The 16,573-nt window shown below is 38.6% G+C and overlaps 1 protein-coding gene across 2 annotated transcripts in view; it reads right to left on the reverse strand.

Moving 5' to 3' along the window:
* Positions 1–13,148, reverse strand: part of LONP2 (lon peptidase 2, peroxisomal) — a 39,508-nt gene extending 26,360 nt beyond the window's left edge. Inside the window, exons 1-7 of one of the 2 annotated variants that reach the window (XM_035337004.1) lie at positions 12,835–13,148; positions 11,742–11,976; positions 10,806–10,937; positions 9,417–9,539; positions 8,330–8,493; positions 7,538–7,632; positions 5,491–5,749 (exon numbers count right to left, since the gene is read on the reverse strand). In XM_035337004.1, the coding sequence (XP_035192895.1) occupies positions 5,491–5,749; positions 7,538–7,632; positions 8,330–8,493; positions 9,417–9,539; positions 10,806–10,937; positions 11,742–11,976; positions 12,835–13,067 (1,241 nt within the window). In that variant the 5' untranslated portion in view covers positions 13,068–13,148. The remainder of the gene's footprint in view (positions 1–5,490; positions 5,750–7,537; positions 7,633–8,329; positions 8,494–9,416; positions 9,540–10,805; positions 10,938–11,741; positions 11,977–12,834) is intronic. The other variant, XM_035337006.1, reaches the window with a different exon arrangement.
* Positions 13,149–16,573: the final 3,425 nt, after the last annotated feature.

A 16,573-nucleotide genomic window follows, 5' to 3' on the forward strand; every position in this document is an offset into this window, starting at 1 on the left:
GTACTCAAGCCAATTGGTAACAGGTCACATGAAATTAACAGATCAGAGAATATCAAGATTATCAAAATCAAAGGGCTTCTAAAGCAAGAGATAAGAAAAAGATTTCAACAGTTACAGCGAATTATTAAAAGATTCTTTGTTTAAATGCACTCTGTGCAAAATAAGCCTTGGGTCATGAGCTACCACATAAAAAATAGAAACAACAGTCCAACTGAAATGGATCTACTGTTACCAAAAGGACGAAATGGTTACCTATACAACCCAAAAGATCTTCAAGAAATCAAAGGCCAAAATTCAAGGAACTTTTAGCAGGAAATATGGAGGAGTCCTGCAAAATACCATCGTCTCCACAGAATTAGGGATAACAGGTGATAAAAGTACATGGTGGCTGAAGTATTCTGCTCTTCCTTTCACTACTTAACAATTGACTAGTCTTTCTCTTCCTCCCTCCTGTACATTCTTCTCATTTGCAATTTAAATTGTCTCTGGATTTGGTAAATCAAACAATTAACTTCAACGTAGATGTTTAATCAACACATTACATTTCAAATAAAAGCATGTTCAAGTTTATTTACACAGTAGAAACTTGGCTCCACACATTTTAGGATAACACACACCTAGGTATCAATGTACTCTTCTCATGCGTAACAGTCTAAATCTGTGATACACCTTCATTTATCAGAGATGGACAAACGCCTGTTGCATTATGCTACTTATCAAGGACTCACGATCTTCAAGGTGAGTAAGGAATGCTAATGCCATACATTCAATGACAAAGAACAATAACCTAGTATTTTACCTTAAAAATACAAACATACATAGCCTGTTTTACTTCTAAACGGTTACTATGGAACACACCTCAGTGAAAGAGTCCTCTCAGAGAGACACTCAGCAGATATTTACATATAAAAACACTACAATATTGTAACATTAAAATTACAAGCAGATATGGCCTTTTATCTGTCTGGACATCAACCTTTGCCTTGTAACTTATGAAAATGAACACTGCTGTTTGTGAGCAGCAGCCACCGACTGTAAGGATGTTATTCTCTATTTTCATTATTTTAGCAAGGGTTAAAAGAAAGAAAAATGATATTCTGACATTAGCATTTTGATATAATGTGGCTTTGCTCATTTTTTAACACAGTTTCTCTCCATGCATTCAACCTAGAAACAGAATCAGCTCCTTTCCATTTAAAACAGGACGTTCAGATCAAGTTTCCTGGCTGTCTCTCCTCTGTAGTAACAGCTGAAAAACACCTTAAGAGTTCATGCCACTGAAGGTCTATAATTTAGTGATCTTGTTATTTTTAAATCAGTGAAAAGTTACCCTTAAGAAACACTAGAGATGCACAGCCTAGCATCAGGAGCTACCTATCATAGAAAAGACAGGTGGAAAATCCAACTTGATCAGCTCTCCCAAGGTACATGAGGAATGTTAATGAATCAGAACCCTTAAAGCAGTCTTAGCATTATGGATAGAAACATGACCCAATTTCTTCATGTTGTTCTACAACAAAAAGTTCTAAATTGTTTTTAACTACAGTGGTTTTCAAACTGCAGAATCAGGAAAAGATAACAAAGTTAATGCCACTGGAGATATTAGTTGAACTTACTTGCAAAACATTTTTTTTCCCCCAAGGTCAAAGGTTGCATCTACCCAAGGGCTCTACAAATGTATCTACGCTTTGTAGTTGTGTAACAGAGCTATTCTGCAGGGGTCAAAGTGGTTTTTTCATTTTTATTATTTTTTTTTCCCCCTAGTACAACAAGGCCTGTACTGTGACTGGTCAGGAACTCCACCTTTTCACACACAGATGCACCTGAACAAATCTTCAGCACATAGCTAAGCCAGAAGTAAACTATCCAAGCTTCTGGAAAGTGACAAGTGCTGATATAAAAGAAAGAGTGCTTCACACAGGGGAGAGAGAGATTCACAGTGATCTCACTAGCACCTCTATAAATGAACGGTGCAATTACATCTTTCCTTTTTAAAAATAGAAAACTACACGCATGCAAGAGAGAAGATCATACATTTCATGCACGAAACAAAGTATCAGCACTGAGGAGATCTTACACTCAGGGAACTTCTTGGGTAACACATATTTTTTTTAATACAAGTTACCAACAAGAAGAAAAGAGCAAACTTTTACAGATGGTGTAGTTGAGTTGTACATGTAACAACAGCTGGAGGATGTCTGATAAAGCAGTTCTGGTTTTGTAGCAAGATGATGACTTCATTTGGGGAATGCAGAACAGCAGTAGCTGCTCCGCACCCAATCAAAAAAGACTCCCAGAAACGCCAGCTGCAGGCACAGGATCCACGCTTCGATGGTAGAAACTGGGCATTGCAGATTGCCCTCGTTACACCTCACACAGAACAGCACACTGACTGAGATACCACCGCCCTCTGTGCTGCACTCCAATACATTTAGCTGTGCTTGCTGAATCTAGCAGAACACCCCTTTCACCTGCGACAGTAACACACTGCCAAAGCGAATGCCATTTCAGGCACTATCTGCTGGCAAATGAAGTGGATCCACAGTTTCTTTCTTAATGTTTTAGTACTCTTGGTATATTCTGTAAATGTTTAGTACATTAGTAGGTACATATACTATCGTTCTTCTGCAGTGTCAATGGAAACTTTTAACTTACGCCTTAAAGCCTAAATGGGAGCTTGGAGGAGAAAAAGAAGGGCTCCCAACACGTAGTACTAGACAATCAGCCTACTTAACAGTAAAACTCAGGAAACAGGAGCCTACGTCTGCCCCACGTTCAGACAGCTTCTGGAATTCCTGTCTATGACTGCTGCTGGAAGCACGATACGGATTCACTTGATTGGGATTAACTTGGAGGATCTATTCATGCAAAAGGACATTACAAAGAATAGTTTACAGAAAGGCTGTAGTTTTAACTTGATTAAATCTGAGAAGCAGAAATGCAGAACAAAAACTGAAGTAGAATTAAAAAAAATGTGTTCAACTTGTTTTTTACTTACACAAACCTTGCAAAAGCAGTTGGTTACAAGGGACTCCTACTAGCTGCCATGAAGTTCTACTACTCAACTATACACTCATTTGTTGAAGAGTAACCACATAAAACTCTTGTCAGTTCTGAATAGTGTTTTTCCTTTCCTGTCTTATCAAATACTTCCCATCAGCTAATTTTTTACATTTTTATAATGAAGATTAGCTTCTCACATGCATTAATAATTTAATGATGCCTTCAAAAATACTATAACAACAGCCACAAGCACCTGAATTTGACAGTTTTAAAGTCATTACATAACTGTAGCCTTCTGTATTAGGTGTAAGTGCAAGATGGAAAGCCAAAAATAAAGAAAACAGTAAGGAATTACCAGCAATTGAGTAAGAGTTGATGACAGTTTTACTTCTGTTCATAATGTCTGTTTCACAGACATGGTATCCCTTTTGGAAATGCTTGATTTGCACTGAGCTCTGGAAAAAGTTACTTAATGTCTGTAAATGCTTAGTATTCAACAGCCTCTAGTGGTTCCAGTTCAAACAGCAACTGGTAGTTGACTGATGTTTAAATTGCTTTTAGGATCCATACCATAAGTAATTTGAAACATGAGAATCCTTACTTACTGAAACAGTGACACTTTGTGAATTACAGGAATAACATCCAGTGAAGGAGGGCAGCCTTGCTGCTTTTTCCATTAGTATCTAAGTAAACTGGCAAGAAGGGCAGATATTGAAAGGTTTACAAACCAATCACAGACACAGTGTTGCTAGACACTGAAAAATATTAAAACAATTGTATCTGCAAACTTCTACTATGCAATATTTAGCCCTCCAGTGGCTGCTGGGTATGTTGATTAAACCTACCCTAAGAAAAAACTTACAGATCATGCTACATGCTCTAGGCCAAGCTAGGTATGTCCAACAGTGGAAAACAAAACCCTGCAGATCTGTGACAGAAGAATGTGTATAGGAATAAACACGCATTACTCATTTTCCCAAGGGAGCTCAACTAAAGGTTTACAAAAGAACTTTGAATTTTCAAGTTGTCATCAAGTACAAAACCGCTGTTTCAATACTTTTTCTCCCATGTTCTGGGTGAAGAAGTGACTGATCGATAACATATTAAACTCTACATTCCTAGTAGTGCATTACCTTCCGGCTTCCTAGAAGTTTATGCACAAGAGTTTCATCACAAGATTCCCCAATAAGTCTTCCACATTCCTCCCAGCTGGGACATTGAACCTCCACCGCTCCAATGTGCTCACCCATACAACGAGCTTACACACTGACAAGTTTGATACCACAAAATAAATTTTGTTAGGCATTTAAGTTTTCATTAAAATCAGTAGGGAAGTGATAAGAATACCAAGGTCTTTTTTATGCCTTGAAAACAAAAAGAAATCACAGGATAATAATCTGGAACTGAAGCAACACTGATGGTGTATTCTGAGAGCTGAAAACAGCAGCACAGTCATGGGGCAAAGTTATCTGCTACAAGGCATCAACAAAGAACTGATAGTTTTAATTTGCAATAATTTGCCAACTGAGAAATCACATGGTTTTACAGATCTCTAGAGCCCTAACAAATTCATTATTCCAAACTTCTTACACTGCATGCAGTAAGCATAGAAGATGTTTAATGGAACCAAAAACGCTGCACTGATGTTTAGCAGTTACTTACCTACATTACCCATCCGTTATGCTCCCAGTTGTGAGGTATGGGCAACAGACTAATATAAACAAATGGTTTAGAAGACTAAGGAATAGATGCGTAAAGCGATATAAGATGAAAACTAAAGTCCTAAGGAAAGTTAACCAAAACATCTCCTTTGAAGTCTTTCAGCTTAAGTTCCTTGAACAAATGGAGAAGTAGTACGCCAACAAGTTTGACATACTATTAATAACTCAGTTGCTATTCCCTAGAAACTTTTAAGCATCACTTTTACAGTTTTTACTCTGGCTTTAGCATCAAACATTGTTATAAAGTACTGAATTGTTGATAAAACACTATTTCTTGTAACTAAATCTTTGCATTCCCCTTCAAAGTAGAAAAATCAGATCCAACATTACAAAGTTGTTTGCATTAGACTTTCTACTGAATTTTAGCACACAGGGCCAAAATAACAGAAGATTAAATGGCTTAGAAATATAAATGCACTTTTAATTATCCCAAGCATATGTCAATTCTTAAGTCACAAATTTGTGAACTTCACAGTTCATGATTTTTGTGTTCCACTTCTAGATCCATTTGTGATTATTCTGTTCCCACTGTTACGATAAAGGGCAATAGCAGAAGGATAAATACCTATCTCAACACTGAATATACTCTCCCATTATTAAAATTATCTCCTGATTTATATTATTGAATACCAATGAAAAGCAATTGATAGCTACCACTGTTTGAAATGAGTAAAATCTCTCTACATCAGCTGAACAATTAAAATAATCGATATGTTCTGTAAAAAAAGAAAAAAAAAAAACATGTAGGAAAGGAGTAAATTGTTACCTGTGGCCTCGAATATCAGACTGATCACAGACTCCTCCTAAGGCAATTCTGTGGAATTCTCGACCCAAAGTCTTTGCAATTGATCTTCCAACACTAGTTTTACCAACTCCTGGGGGCCCCACAAAACAAAGAATGGGTCCCTTGAGGTTGTTTTTAAGCTGTCTGACAGCTAAGTACTCCAAAACTCTCTTCTTCAACTTCTCCATAGCATAATGATCATTATCCAAAAGAATTCGAGCTGCACGAATTTCAAGGCGATCTATCGATCATTGACAACAGAAAGGATATCAGCACATTTCCCTTTTGAAATGGAAACAATTCATTCTACAGTACAACAGAAACAAATACATTCTCAAACACGTTCATTAATGGAAACCTCCCAACACACACAATTGTACCCAACATTTCACTAGAACAAAGTTGTTATAATCCTCTTTTCTTTAATAAGGAAAGTAAACTTAAGCTAGACAGATACTACTGATAATGGAATTAAAAAACAAACACAAACAAAACATGCACTGTGTCAGAGATTTGAAATCTGGTTCAAATTAACTTTATACCTGTCCTGAAACAGCAATTCAGCGACGTACACATTTTCAGCATTTGCTTTCTTACCGAAACAAGTCTGATCCTGTCAGGTCTTATCAAATCACAAATTCATCCCTATCTCCTCTTCACCATCTACTTACGCTACCATCTGACTAACAAAGCAAGATCCTATTGGCTTGAACAGCAGGCTTTACTTGCTATACAACATTTTAAGTGCTTTTGCACTATATAAAATACCCCTGTGATACTAGGACTGGGACAGTTAAGCTTTTGCAATTGCCATAATTTGAGATAAATTGTCAGGCCTCACCAAACATTAACTATTGCTTAGCACAAAACTCTGTCCTTTCCTCTATAACATAAAGAGAAAAGGCAGGAAGCAACGAAGTCATTCAACTCTGCACACACCTACCTTTCAGCTTCTACACGCTGAACATGCAAACCTCCTCATACCAATAATTGTGCATGTTTTGCATATAGACAGCAGCTTTTAGTCCCATCAACCATGTGATTTTTTTTGTAATGAAACACTGAACAAAAAATTAATGACCATAATTTTCTGTATTTTTAATTGGATTTTCCATTTTTCTGTTCATATATATTTTTATTCACTGTGCCTATGAAGTCCAAAGTATCACTCACATGAACATGAAAACAAACTTTGCAACTTTGCTTCAAGGAAAAACTGTGAGCCATGTGGCATGGCATAATTCTGCGAGATTAGAGAGCACATTCCTCCAATAGGATATGGAAGTCAACAAACACCTCAGGATTCTTTGAGTAATATTGCATTTGTATGCAGATCTTTTTACAATTTAGTGATTAAAGAAAATATTTACAAGAAAATTCATGAACACACAAGGCTCTAGTTCAAAAAGGCCAAGATTTGTCACCATGTGTGCAAAGAAGGCAAAAGACATGTTTCTGATGGTGCGGTATATTAAATTCCTGTTTAAGATCAGACTGTTTTAAAAGTCATTTGAAAGCTTCATTCTTCAAAAACTAGAAGTAACTAAAATCCTTTACCCCAGCAGAAGACCTTCTGGAAAGTCATGCTGCCCAATTAATCTACTCACGTTGGTCAGAAAGAAAAGTCAGGCTTGATTCTCTACCTTTTTCTTGCTTTCCATTTTTGCATCCTTTTCTTATATGAATAATATCAATCTCTGCTCAAAGCTTTTGAAAACTGTGGTAAAAAGCTGAGAGGATACTTGTTGTTTTCTATTGTACTCAAATTTTTTACTACAAAAAAAAAAAAAATAACGACAACTTTTCTTTTTCACCCTCTTGTTCTTAACCAAACTTGGCTAAAATACTCAGTATACAGATCTTACCTTAAACAAGGTAAGCTGAAAGGCTTTAGTACCATAAATAACATTTTTACTATGAAACAATAAAAAAAAAAATTGCAAGAGAGAACTAAATATATAGTCTTTGCATTGTAGCTACTTGTCCTAAAGTGTCCATGCCAAAGACAAACAATAAAAGAAGCATTCACCTTTTGTACTCTTGTTCCATGGCAATTCTACCATAAGTTCCAAGTAATTTCTTGTCAAAGCATATTCTGGCATTGACTGCGGCATCTTCTTTAATCTGGAAGTACATGCACAGACTTCATAAGGCTAACGAAGAACTAACTGCAAAGTAAAACACTCTCCTGTACTGCTAGGAAGATATTTAGCAAACCCTCTTAACTTTCCAACAGCTGCAATACTAAAAAAGTAAATAACTATTCTATCAATTAGGAGACTGTCTTTGCAGAATGTAAAACAAGTTTACTTGCATTATATAACCAGAAACGGAAAAAAAAAGTATCATATCCCTATGCATACATTGCATACACAATGCATGCAACACAATGCATACACATTATCACAGAGGAGGTTGTTAACCATCACCTCCACCACTGATACCAGTTATCTCCTCACCAAAGAAGGAGGAAAAAAGACTAGTATCTGGATCTTTTGATCCATTGATTATTAACAGCAGTGGTATTATTTGTCTCCCCCTTTTCTTTTACGTTTTCACTTCATAACATAGAGGTTTAGAGCTTACAATTTAATGCTTTATTAATTTATAATCCACATGTAGAAGAATTTGTATTTGGAAAATCCGAGAGGATGACAAAAAGACAAAATGATGAAATTTATAAGCAAAAAGTAGCACTTTACCAAAATTCTAAAGATTGTTTCTAAAACACAACCAACACAAATACATAATAACATAAAAGGCTAATACAATATTTCTTTCTAAAAGAAAGAAATGAAACCCTCATCTGAAAGTCTCCTACCTCTTTATTTCCTTAAGACAAACTTTAAGAGCTTGTTCTGACATACTGGATGTTCTTATCTTTTTTTCCAGCATGACAACATCATCATGATCTTCTTCCTCCTCCTCATCTTCTGTCGTGCTTGGAATGTGATTGATTCTTCTGTTAGGACGAATAGCTACAACCTATGAAATAGATAACAGAAAGCCAGAGAATAGCACCATTTTTTGTTTTTTTTTTTTTTTTTGAAGAAGGTGGGTACTTGGACTTTGAATAGAAACCATGAGAAAAACATGCAAGATTTTGGGAAAGCCCACTTAACAGAAAGAGTCAGGTTTTAATCCACTAAATTACTTGAAAAGGTGTTGCTGGTATAAAATTAGTTTTTATTTTACTGTACATTATTCGCTAAGTGCATTTCTCATCTTATCCAGTAGGTAACAGAAGACCAGGACAAAACTGAAAAGAGTTACTGTGATATTTTGAATGGCTTAGCATTGCAGCCCATCATACTGGGCAGAATAAAATAATCTTTACAAAACAGGTAAGTCATCTTTCTTACTCGTTTTCATTTCTCAAGTACTTCCTGATTTCTAAATTGCATATATATAATTAGATGCAGCAAACGTCTAGGTTGCCCCAGTTCATCCAACTACATTTCACAACACACATTTGCATTTCAAACACACATCTGCATTTCAAAAGCTGTCATTCACCTTCACTGCTATTAATAAAATGTACATCTTTCACTGCACGGTATGCACAAACCATGTACGTATACTGGTCATCAGATGATTCTTAAAAAAAAAAAAAAAAAAAAAAAAAAAAAAAAAAAAAAAAAAAAAAAGAGCATTTATTCAAAGTCAGAAAATGCCCAGATTAATAGAACTGATGCCTGGGTAACTTTAAAGGAATGGTTTCTTTGTTAGGTACCTGAACAACCAAAGTTGCCGCTGGGTGTTCTCTGCTGATACAGAATGACCATGAGACATGGCCACAGATCAACACTTCTCACAGATTAGAATTGTGAATGTTCATTAGCCTGTGTAAAAGTGCAGCTTTATACTTATTTACGATATTTAAGTATCCCAGATATAAAGGTCCATACCCTTTTATCATCATCCTGTTTGGGTTTTCTTGTTTTCTGAAGCAGCTTCAGTCCTTCAATTTGTCTAACAAGCAATGGTATAGTCATCTTGAACCGCTCCTCCAGCCTAACAGCATCTAAAATCTAAGAGCACGGAGTTATAAGAAACCAACAAGTTCACACTAATGGATTATCAATGTGGGGAAGGAAAACCCTGTTGATGCTGTTACTGTTTTTTGATCACTGTTATGAAATAGATGGTTTGGGAAAAAAGGAAGTAGCAAGAAAATGAAAGAGATTACAGCATACAAAATCTAGCCTTAAGGCCTGTATGCCAAAACTACAAAGGACCTCAAAGAACAAAAGTCTGTCCCGTTTTTAAAGTGTCTTCTTAGTTCAGTTACATTTTCTGTAGCAAACATCTACCAGCATTCTATTTCTCAGTTACAGAGCCTCAGAAAGGAGCTCTCTCTTGAACAAACTACAGCATGATCTCCTCAGCTAACCCAGAAAAAATCACCTTGTGCATTTTTTTTTATTTTTTTTTTGACTTTATACATTATTTCATTTTCATGTTTAATTATGTTGATGTGTGGAGATAGGTAGAATCCGGCTCTATTTCCACAGCTTTCACAGCTTGCTCTCTTCTGTATCACTTCAGACAAAAACTGGACATGGTCAATCTGTTCTTTGATGTACCTTCCTCGAGCAGGAGGTTGTGCTACAGTGCAGAACTTCACTTCAAGGTACTGCATTTATTTTTATCTGTTGCACTCTGAAACAATTTATGTTACGTTCTCAATTCAAGGTTGAGTTCATAGCACCGGCAGTGACAAAAGAAAAGGAACAACACAACTTACAAAACCAGCAATTAACTATAGGAAGACTAGTAAGTATCCTAACATAAACGTTATTTTTATATAACGTTATTGTGACATAAGATGCAAATTTCACTAGTGCCTCAGTATTTAAAAAGCCACACGTTTAAACGTTTTTTAAAATGATTAAAGGGTACCTGATTCTGAAATTGTTAGCATTAAATATACCGTGATCTGTCAACTCTGATAAGCAAGATTTCAACACAACTTGAAGACAGATTTATAATCTTTACCACGGGATGGGGTAATCCATGTTCTATTTCTGGTTGTTGTACAAAATGATCCGTTCCCAACGCTAACTAATAATTAACTTTTAGGTGAATTCTGACATAAAGACATATGGAAAAATATTTTAAACAACAGCACGAAATTTGTTAAGTCTATTCACTATCAGTTGTAACTCAAATACTTTCTAGCACATTATTGCTGTTCAATATCATGTGTAAGCAACTGCAAAATTATCTAAAAAGCGATTAACTACAAGAAAATAGCCAACACCTAATTCTCCTTAAATAGGTTAAGAACATAATACCTGAAGCTTCTCTTGGTTGGATGTACGGATAATAGAAGTAAGTATATCTGGCAAAGCTTCTCGAGGCAGGTTGTCCAGAAGACGTCTCAGCTTTGCAACTGCAGGAACAGACATATCCAGCATCTCAACCAACTGTAACAAACACACAATGAACGATATTTGTAGCTGTTGATGTTTCTTTTTAAATTATGTAAGGAACTATCTGACCTAAAAAGCAGTGCATCTTTAAATATTAGCACGAAATATGTCTAGATGCTTTACCAAAAACAGAAAAAAATTGCATGCAGAAGAGGCACTAACTCAGCATGGGACAATTGAGACTTTGGGCTTTCTACTGGTTCAAGAAGTTCAAAAGTATCATAGTTCCCAGTGCTTTTTTCAATGCCTACATCTCTTAGTAGCCCCCAAACAACCTGATTACAAATATTGCCAGTTACCTTAAGGCTATTATAATTTTTCTTCTCCACTTCCTTTAAACACAAATTCAATATACCCTGGGGACAACTGTTTATAATCAAGATCCTATACATTTTTTCCCGTTTAATAATATACTTAAAATTAATAAATACTATAATGAATACTTAGAAGTAAATAAATCAATTATGTGTATCATGAATCCTGGAAAAAACACTTATTCAAGTGTTCCTTTTACTAGAGTATACTTATAGCATTACTATATATGAAACAGTATCAAGCTACTGTAATACTAATATCTGCGTGTTAGACCCATCCTGCAATGAATTGTACTGAGAACCTGGAAACCAACACAGAAACCTTAAGCTATGCCAAAAAATTATTTTCTATCAGAACTGAAACTCTACCTGTCACTGAAAAACATGATAGAGGTGGAGAGAAAGGCAAAAAAAAGAAACAAAGAGAAAAGTCTAAGTACAAGCAGAAATAAACTGATATACTAATAGGATCAGAATAATTTACCTGTACTGCATACTTATAGAATTGCTCTGACAACTCTCCAAGCTCCTCCTCAGATTTATGCTGATTAGTAAACTGCTCAAGTCGATCCAACTGTTCAACTTCAGCAACTGGATACGGCTTCTCTTTCAGCAGCTGCAGTATCTGGAATCGGCAGAGGCCCGTAACCAGCAATGTATAATGGGGCTTGGGCCAGTTGCTACCAACCACCTGAACTGCCAGAGCAGCAGTGCCAATCCTAAAAACAGATCAAATCTTTGTATTACTTGGCACCTTCCACAGAACAGTTCACGTGTCCTTTACCAACAAGAAACTCAACTGTAGGACCTCCGAGGTCATAGTTCATTTTCAACAGAGGTAACAGAATTACATGACCTCTTTTGCACACAGGTTAACAAAACCAAGCCTTAAAACTTGAAAAGGAATGAGGTAACTGACAAACTAACAATAGCAATATAATACACATGTCCTTTTGGGGAACAAGTAATTTTTTCATAAATAACTTAAAGGATCTTGGAACAGGACAGGAATGCTTACATTTCTGCTTGAACTATTTGCACTAGATAACGGAGTGTTTGTAAACTACTGCTCTTCAGTGATATAGTCTGTCTCATCCAGAATTAACATTTTAGTTCACATTTGTCTGATTAAACTATGATTAAACTACCTCCTTAAGCAGAATTAAAATACATTCTTGCAAAACGTTACTGAATCCACTAATACAACAAAGTTTTGTAAGGAATAAAGCATGTTAGTTCTATTTGTACTTTATCCCACTGAAATACAATTAGCTTTTAGGAACCTAGGTCTCTATTACTTTTATTAAACCACAACAAAAACCGATGACGGGTAGAGCCTAAAGGACCCTGAACTTTATCGAATCGCGTTATTCTCTTACAGCCCGGTCTTGCTTTCCCGACTTTCTGGCAGGCGCCAGCCCCCCCAGCCCCTGTCACCGCGTCCCCTCCGGAGAAGCTCCGGGGCGGGGAGAGGCTGCCCCCGGGGGGGCGAGCAGCAAAGCCCCGTCCCCGAGGCCCGGCTCCCCGGAGGTGCCAGCCGGGGCGAGGCGGCAGCCGGGACGAGCTGGCGGTGGCACCTGTGCAGGGAGGGCAGGTCGTCGCAGTCGGACGTGGGGTCGCTGGTGTTGGGGATGACGCCGATGATGGTGCTGCGCAGCGAGGTGCCCTTCAGGAGCCGGCTGCGCACCAGCTGCATGTTGCGCGGCGAGTCCACGCTGGTCCGCATGGTGGAGCCGGGCAGCAGGACGCCCTCGTGGGTGAGCAGCAGCGGCAGGCGGCTGGGGATCTGGATGGCGCTGCCCGCCGCCATGGCCGCCCGCCTCGCCGCGCCCCGCCGCGCCGCCCGCCCACGGCCCGGCTCCGCCCGCTACGGGCACCCGAGAGGGACCGGCCGGGCCTGGAGGGGAGGCCCCGCGGCACCGGCCGCCAAGCGGCCCGGCCCTCTCAGGGGCCCCGCCTGCCGCCGCGCCAGGCGCCGGGCCCCGGCCCAAGCTCGTTCTGTTTTGCTCCCCTTTCTGGGGGCGATGGCGCGGGGACAGCGCTGTGCCGTGGCTGCCTGGGCCACCAGATGGCAGGCGAGCACTTGCAATGGGCTCGGGGTTTCCTTTTGTGTGCCTGTTAAATAAATAATTCCAGAAGTGCTATAGAGGAGTTTGTAATAACATTAGGCTCCATTAATAGAAGGGGAAGTAGTGAAAGGCAAAGCGTTGGGGATTCCATTTGCTGGTTGCAAGTGCTTCATTCCCACTGTGCCTGCTCCCACTGCCCCCCCTGGCCGGCACAGGCCCTGTGTCTTCAGGCAGGTGTTGGGGCAGGGGCTCCCCAGTGCTCCAGGCAGCCCTGACCCCAATGGAAGACACGCAGAAACACCTCTCTGCAGCAGTGTAGGGGTGAAGGCCCAGAACTTCACCTCAAGCTCTGGCAACACGAGGATTCAGCACCAAGTGGTGGTGCCCAGACCACAGCCAAATCCACTCCCAGCCCTTTCATGGGGCCAGCTGTGGGGTGAGGCTGGTCCCAGGACCCACAAATGCTGGGCAATGTTTAGCGCAGTGTAATGGGGTTCAGCAGAGCTGGAGGCAACATCCCTGGTTACAGGTGTGCTGCGTCTAGCTCCTTTTGCTCTAGTAATACTGCTTTGCTCACTCCTGCAAAGGCCTGCTGGGGAGAAGGACTGGGAGCACTCAGGCCTATGGAGAGTTCAGATGAACATGCTGATTGCAGAAACTTGCTTTCCCCCCCCACCCCCATACCCTCCAGTGGTGAAAAGAGGTGCAATATTAAAATTGCATAACGCAATGAACTATGTTAGCCAATGCCTGGTTAATCACTGACTGACTCGGTATGCTTGGAACAAAGGTAATCCCATACAAAGGTGAAATCGTAGTAGCAAGGGCTGTTTATGCAAGCTGGCACTTTGAAACGTGCAAGTATAGCTACAGTAAGAAACTTGCTTAGTCATGCATTTTATTAATACCTTGATCTGTTGGCCTACTAGAAAATGTCACAGTAGAAAGATACATGGAAATAATAACAATGGTTAAGTGCAAGAAATTACTATAGCTGAGAAAAAAATCTTCTCTGTAAAACAGCCACCTCAGACAACTTAGAAAGAACCTAGAATTTAATGTACTATTCAACATGACATTTAGAAAATACTAACGCAAAAGACTACTTAACACAGGAATATGGAAAAATGTTTTGTGAACTTCCTGATGTTAAACATAAGTACTCTGTAAACATATGTTCAACACTCACATATGTTTAAGCTTCTCTAATTATATTAGTTTGGAATGTGAACACAAACCAAACCTAAAGGTTAAACATTTACTCATCATGTTTATTGATAAATTCACTCAATCTGAATCTTTTCATTAAAAAATAAAAAAAATAAAATAAAATAAAAAAATAAAAAAAAATTACCAATCTCATCATGTTTATTCTCCAGGCTGTAATTTTCTTCCCTTCTTCAGAAATGACTAGTCCCTCTGGTCATTAAAAATAGTTTAACTCATTCTGGAACCGTATCAGAAAATTTCAACGAGTGATTTAAAATCCCTTTCAATTTCTAGAAGCAATTCCCAATATCCAGGACTGTATTTTACTGCACAAACTAAGTGTCCAGTACAATAGGGACACATCTTGATTAGGATGTCTAGATAGTACTTTACTCCTCTAAATTGTTTTCTGCTTAAATATAATCAGAATATAATCAGATGACATTTAAGCAACAGCTGTTTTGAACTTTTTTCTGACTAGCTGAATCTCTTGGCACATTGAGAAACACGCTAGCATTAAGATAATAAGAGAATTCTGTGCTTCCAACTCAGAAGCTTTTAGATCAGAAGGGACAATGGCCACGTGATCTGACCTCCTATGCATCTCACCAGCAACTTCTGCATCAAGTCTGCAGTATCTGAGATGCACTGTATTGCCTGGAAAGGAATTCAGCCGTGATTTAAAGACTTGCTATAAAAGAGAACCGACCACCTCCACAGCTAAGTGTTTCAATAGTTACGTTGTTAGAATTTGCATCCTGCTTGTAATAGCAGTTTCAGACCAGCTGCTGCTATATCTTTACCTATTAGATTGAAGAGTTGCCTAAAATGAGAAAAATCCTTCCCCTGTGATCACTGCCAAGACCAAGCCACCACTTAACTTATTAAGCTTCTCTGTTAAAGTATCTCTCTGATTTATTTATTTATTTAAGATTTCATCCTCCTTAAATGGTAGATGGCCTAAAAGTAGCATTCCAGTAGTGGCCTTGCAACTGTATAGAAAAGGGACAGTACCTTCCTTGTGTTCACATTTGATATTCCCTTCTTATAAAATCAAACCTGAAGTTGGTAGCCTAGCAGTTTGTAGCTGCTTCGCACAGCTTTACGCACTAAAACTTTGTGATGGATGCTGTACAAATCTGACTGACAGAGAGCTGCATCAACATGGTATATGGTACGAGATAGTGCACACTATCCCAGATGGCATGGTACAACTGTGATTCCCACCTCATAAATCTGTGTCTGTTACCTGAGCTCTGCAGAGTCTCCTGCTTCCACTCTCTGATGCTGGACTGACACAGCAGTTAGACCTCACGGAATTTTCAGTGACTAAAACAGATGGGCTTTAGATCTCAGTTCAGTAGGGTACAAAACCACCTCTTCCACATTAAGCACATAAAGAGCCCCATTAATTCCATATCTTTCAAAGACTGAAAGGATAGATAGCAATGACCTCCTTGTTGACAAGAATATTTAATCATTTTGCAATATGGGTCTTAGGCAAGACATATTTCTTCAAAAAAATCAAGCACTTCAGAGATACGTTTATTTCATACCTATAAAACTCACTTAAGTTTTTCCACTGTCCCCCAGCTCTGCTCTTTCTTTCACTTGTATGAACATGAAATAATTCAGTATCTCCATAAAATAAGATCAAGGTACTTCACAATGACGGCTTGAAATTAGTAACGTTGCTGTCCCCAGGCTTACAGTATATCAGCAGAACCATCATGAAAACAACTCAGGATTTCTAATCCAGGATTCGCTACTTTGAATATATCTAATCATTTCCCTTGCATCACATATATACCTCATTCCATATGCACTGCTCTCAATTGAAGGACTTAGGAACTGATTGCTGTACTGAAGGACAAGACATAATATTGTTGTGGTTTAACCCGGCTGGCAGCTAAACACCACACAGCCGTTCGCTCACCCTCCCCCCTCCCTCTCTGGGATGGGGGAGAGAAACGGGAAAGTGAAGCCTGTGGGTTGAGATAAAGGCAGTTTATTAAGATAGAAAATAATAATGATAATA

The sequence above is a fragment of the Oxyura jamaicensis genome, chromosome 11 (assembly GCF_011077185.1).
Source record: "Oxyura jamaicensis isolate SHBP4307 breed ruddy duck chromosome 11, BPBGC_Ojam_1.0, whole genome shotgun sequence".
In the NCBI taxonomy this organism is placed as follows: domain Eukaryota; kingdom Metazoa; phylum Chordata; class Aves; order Anseriformes; family Anatidae; genus Oxyura; species Oxyura jamaicensis.